Source organism: Lissotriton vulgaris, chromosome 5 (assembly GCF_964263255.1).
Source record: "Lissotriton vulgaris chromosome 5, aLisVul1.2, whole genome shotgun sequence".
Taxonomy (NCBI): Eukaryota; Metazoa; Chordata; class Amphibia; order Caudata; family Salamandridae; genus Lissotriton; species Lissotriton vulgaris.
Window position 1 is genome coordinate 1773633596 of NC_141693.1, and position 6000 is coordinate 1773639595.

At 45.2% G+C, this 6000-nt stretch overlaps 1 protein-coding gene across 1 annotated transcript in view; it reads right to left on the bottom strand.

Moving 5' to 3' along the window:
- Positions 1-5471, bottom strand: part of LOC147717140 (amine oxidase [copper-containing] 3-like) — a 65764-nt gene extending 60293 nt beyond the window's left edge. The window contains exon 1 of the mRNA XM_086924083.1: positions 3844-5471. Coding sequence (XP_086780209.1) covers positions 3844-5419 — 1576 coding nt within the window. The 5' untranslated portion in view covers positions 5420-5471. The remainder of the gene's footprint in view (positions 1-3843) is intronic.
- Positions 5472-6000: the final 529 nt, after the last annotated feature.

The window sequence follows — 6000 nt, forward strand, 5'->3', positions numbered from 1 at the left end:
GCAGCAGACAAGGTAAGCATCCCTCTTGCCAGCTTTCTAATTTTACTTGCAGACTTTTGTATCTGTTGATAATTGTCTTGTTAGTAATGGTGATTAGTAATTAAATTAGCTCTGTGCAACGTTTAGGCCTTTCACTAATTGTTTTCAAATGCTTTTACTTTAGCGAGACTTTCAATCAATTTATGTGATATATTGATATACGTTTGTTTTGCTTCCCTGTGGTGTTCAGCAGTATTGTCTAGCTGCCTCTGCCTTTTGCATGCAGTGGTGGGTTCAGATAGATAATCTTTGTGGATGCTTACTGCCACAGGAGCATCCTTGGCAATCTGGAATACAACTTAAAGGGATACACGGCTCTGGTCTGCTCACAGTGCATATCCTGTGGTTCACTATTCTACTAAATTTACACCTCCTGATATGTAGCCCCTATTCTTTCGTGTGCAGTGCTGAGTGGCTTTCACATGATCTGACATTAATTCCACATTGAACAGTTTTTGGTCATGGATGATATTTAGATCTAGTCTAGAGGACAGCTTTAGACAGCTGCTGTTGAGTGCGCTTGGGGAAGCCATTACAGTCTCGACATACCTCCCCGTCACAGCCAATACCGCTTGAGATAGATAAGGTGCCGGCCGGGTTAGGAAGGTATGTGTTTTGGGGTGGGGCAAATGGGGAGTTGCACAATTATATTTGGCGTTTCTTTTCTAGACAGTTGTTATATTGCATGGAGCACTGGCGTTTTCTAATTAATGGAGATATAATCGTGGCTGAGACGGACTCCTTAACTCTCCGTGTCTCATCTCTGGAGCGTGGGAGGGCGGTTGGTTGGTTGGGGAGTGTCACATTAATTTGAGAGAAGTGAAAGTAAGCAGAGAGGGCAGGTGCTGCTAGCGGAAGCCAATTTAAATACGCGTAAAACAATGTTCCGCAAATAAACACGAGAGCACGTCTCTCCTTTTTACGCACACCGTGACGTTTTCCACAAAAAAATTGAGATGAGTGCGTCATATCGAAGCTAAGAATCTTAACGTCGATGTTCAGTTAATAAGCACCATATGTGTCTTATTTACAAGCCCATTGTTTACAAGCCCCTTACGCCGCTGGTGCGTCACTTTGTGGCGGTAGTTCCCAAAGTGTGCGCCGCTGCACCCCGGTGCGCCGGTAAAAAAATGGTGGGGAGCCACGGCCAACTGTCAATTAGGTCAAGAGAGCCGTGGGTCAAAAAAGTTTGGGAACCACTGCCCTATTTCCTTCTTCTTCGCCCCCTCCCCAGCCATCCCTTTACCGGTCCGTAATGTTAAGTTGTGGTTCGCATTCTGCGGCCCATGTCCTGCGCGCCCCTCTTGGATTGGTCCTGAGGTCATTTAGTTGCTTACAGATCAGCTATGGGACAATTACATCTCAAACCTGCGTACCTCTCTGATGCCCTTTATTATTCATGACAGAGCATTTCACTCTCTTACTTTCACCCCCTGGAGCTTTCTGGTTTTAAATGCTACGAACCTTCCTCTACAGGTTGTGGCGCATCATATCATTTGGCTAAGAAGCCGGGACAGATGTGGTGAACTCCATATAGCCGGAATGGTGAGTCACGCATCCTAGCATATTACACAAATGTTCTAAACATAGTATTGTTTTTAAATTCATGAGCAATTGGAGGATCTAGACTGTGATGTAGCTCTGTGTATGAATGTGACATGATGTTATTTGTCTCCATCATAGGGTATACGTTGAACATACTGAACAGCGAAAATCTCTGGTTCAGTATTGTACCATTTACTTTTCACGTGTTTTTTCTACAGTTTTTTCACGCATTACTCACTTATTCTTTGCAGTAGCTACATTACCGACCCTGAAGAAAGCCATGACACTTACTTAAATCTGATAGGCTGAAACATGTTGGTCTTGTAATAACACAGAAGCCTTGAATCCTGGCACCTGTGTTACAAGCTATATTCTGTTTTTAATCCTGACACCAGGCCGCTGAATTAAAATTTCTTCATAGCTGACCTCGTAGCCAGTTTTAACCACCAATATTATAGCACTTCACTTCTTTCATTACATCAAGCTCTTATGGGGTTTTAGTTCACCCTTGTCCTCATTAAAACATCCCTGAGCTCCTCCCTCGTAGCGCGGGGGTTGTAGCACGCATGAAGACTAGGTCTCTCACGTGAGGAGGTACCCCCATGATGAAGCATGACACCTCTGGTGTGTGAGGGGAACTGCCCTTAAAAGGGAAATCCCCCAGCAAGCACTAAGACACATCTAATCACAGCATAGACCTCTTCATTACTACGGACCCGGGGCCTCTTTTGTGACGTGAATGTGATAGTGTATCATCGTGATGAATGATTGTAAGGCACACTTGAAGTGGAAAGTGTCAGAAACGCGAGGGTTCGATACATGAACGTGTGCACTGGTGCAGACTGCAGAGCATAGAGATGCAGTTGTTTTAGAGACTGCCCAGTGGCTAGAGTGTCTACCCTGAAATCAGGAATTCTCTGGAGTTACTGCACGAGCTGCAAACCGAGGTCCTCGGAACAAGGGCGAGGCAACCACAGCTCCTTGTTTGCGAGCTGTGCTTTCTGCAGAGGCTCTCCGAGTTACGTGAATACACTCTAGGCCACACAGTGTCCTACCAAATATAGTTATCTGAGCCAGACTGGGAACCCAAAGCAGCCCTGTCAAAAGTTTGCAAAACAGTCACACGTTGCATAAAGTAACTAAGCAGAGAAGAGGTTCTTCCCGATTGAATTTATTTTAATGTAGAACAAATGGGATATTTTACAGCAGAAATTGTTATCTAAATGAGTTAAAATGGCACAGTTGCTACAAGCAATTCTAATGGGAAACTAATGGATCATTGCTGCAAATAAAAGTCTACTATAGCGCACAAAATTATTTCTCTAAAGTGGATAATGTGCAGATTGTATAATAGAGTGCCGTTTACAAACACTTAATGTCAACCAACAAAGGTAAATATATTACAATATATCCCTATGACATGCACTGTGCCACAGTGCAACACGTAGGCCCACAGCTGTGAACTATCCTTCACTATGCAAAATGATTTCACTTCCAAGACAACCTGCGCTCTCCCAATGTTTACGTTTTGTCTTGTATATTACACTGATATCCAGTACTAAGAGGTGTGTGGAGCTGCATTAATGCCCTGCAGAGAACTGGGAATTTAACAAAGGAGGGAGGTAGAGTATAGAGGTAGGATTCTTACTCCACAAGCATAGATACATAAACAAGGGGAATCCCCCTGCAGAGAACTGGGACATCCACAGAACTCTCACAAGACACAGGCGGCAGCTAGTGAACTTTAAAAGCAGTGGTGTCGGTGTGTGAATACCCCAATGGCCCCAAGCGAACAACAAAAAGTCTGACTTCCATCAGGTACTCTTGAGGGTATAGTCCCAGAAGCAATTTTGAGCCAAACTGTGAATTTTACATTATTTTTTCTTATAACTTGTCTAACATATCACAAGATTGAAAGAGGCACTCAAGAAATATTCCACTGCTTTTAAGCTCTTCCAAGCAAGCCGGATCTCTGCTAGAAAAAACACAGAATAATGAGGGCAGTGTAACAGGAACATGGCACTCTGATACACACTTGGGCAAGGGCATATCACACAGATTGGAAGCACTGAACCTTCCTCTGGCGATTGATTGGAGAAAGTCACTAAGTAGCACATTAGTCACCCACCCTCTTGGAAGATAGGGGTTGGGATGAGGGAGGATCTATGCAACAAATTACTTTTTCTAAGGAATAATTTCCTCACTTTAAAGGTCCTAACTTTTTACATCCTACTCACCATTAAATGTGGGTAGACCTACCTGCTACATCCAAGTCTGCTTTATAGTTGATAAAATGGTTATGAATTGTCCCCAAGGTGTGATCTGCGACTCGGTTCCCATAGTCATTGCCATCCGCAAAGTAAAAGGAGGAGGTGATGTACCCCGTGGCATGGACTCGCGACTCAATAGTTCCACTTGGGTAGAAGAGAAAATCAAAAACATAGTCGTAGTTACCCACAGCAGTGATAGTCCTGATGACAAGGGCTGTGTTCGGAAGACCTCCATAATAATTGGAGTAGAAATTGGAATAGTGTCGTCTCAAGGGCAAGGCAGTATTGTGTTCAAAAATGCAGATGGAATTCAAGTTTGCAGCTGGCTTAGCCTCATCCATGAAATAGTGTGAGTCAACATAGGTAGCTAAGAAAGGGCAGTCAACACCCTTGACGAGCTGAAAGGCGAATCTCCCAATACCAAAGGTACTATCCGTGTATCGGGTCATCATTCCACCTGGCGCATTTGAACCATACAACGAGATGGCCTCCTGGACACTAAGTTCATAGACAATCCTTTCCCCATTAAATCTAATGTCAAAGAGACGCATCCCGGAGTTTACACTGAGGCCGAAAGCAAATCTCCAAGACTGGAAGAGCACCTGGTTGTTCTTGACACTGTATCGTGCCCCTTTGGGTTCAAATTGAAATGGCACAGCAGCCATCATTCTTGACCTGGTTTTAAGGGAACCACTTTCTTCCCCAGGAGGTAATTTAGTGATTTGGGCTGTTTTCACCTTGCCTGCCTTGTACTGAGTCTCCAACTCTTCCATGCTGTTGTAATATTGGCCATTGTAGAACAACTTGTCTACGGTCCACTCAGATTTGTTCAGACTCTTGTGGTTCACCAGAACCTCCAAGCCTACGGGATGGATGAAAAATCCGCTCCCAGGTGTGTCCTGGAAAAAGACAAACCAAGTGCTTCGGTCTCCAGATTCGAAGCCTCTGGGTGCTGTGGTCAAAAAAGCCAAATCCTTGGCACCGTGGACACCCAAGACCTCCTTGAAAAAGAGTGGTGCCACGGCGTCCACCTTTTGCCCGATGGATTTGTAAACTAGAGTGTACTCTTTGCCAGTCACTTGTCTCCGGTGGTAGGGGATCCCTCCTTTGTATTTCTCCAGGGTGACGTCTCTGTGGTAGGTTGGGTTTGGGAGCGGGCCCACAATAAATTCTGTAACGTTGGGCATCGGTTGGCCCCCAAAGAAAACCACAGCCAAGGCCTCTCTCGCGGGCCCCTGCCCTCCACCATCCAGGAACCTCAGGGTCTGATCCTTTTTTGGGAGCTGACGATCAATGGAGTAAAGGCAGTTCTCCCCCGGGTCCGCTTTGGTACAGTCCAGGAGGTCAGGCCCCAGGCTCCCCTGGAGGTATTCCATGACTTGGGAGAGCTCCGCGAGGCTCAGGTCCGAGAAGACCAGGCTCTTGTCATCGTGCTTGGCCCAGAGGTCGCTCTTTGGTGCAGGGGCGCACGTGCCGGGCTTGGACCCAGACAGCAGGACACACACCAGCGCCAACACGGTGGTCAAGGCGAGGGCGAGCAGGATGAGGACGATTTTCAAATTCATCCTCGCTCTCTTCCTTCAGCAGACAGCCTAAAAAGGGAACCTGTCCGCTCCCTGGAAGTCCTGGCGAAACTGCTGTGCTAACCTGGCAGCGCATATTTAAGTGGCTTGATATCTACAGGAAATGTGAAGGAGGGGGTGGGTGGAGCGGGATTTTTTGGCATCGAATATGTGTTTTTCTCTTTCTGAGTCGTACCATATCGGATGACTTTCCCTCCGTGTTGCTCCTAAATGTGTATTATGGCATTCTTGTTTTTGTAGTAATTACATAAATTATTCCAAAGTTGTGCTTCACTGTACTCGAAATTTACATGATTTACCCTTATCCCGGAACTCTGAACAATCCCTTCAGGCATTCTTATGTATTTATGCAGAGATCTGGAGACCTCCTTTGCCAGATCTGAGTAGTTCATCTAGTCGTTGGTTTTGCTTTACATTCTTGAACTTGTAGTTTTGAATTTCTATTTTAAAGTACAAAAACACGACTGAGTGGAAGACAACTGGAGACATATGATCGGAAGGCCCAAATTAGAATTCTTTTAACACAGATCTGGAAAAAGCAGATTTTAATCAATTGTAAATTC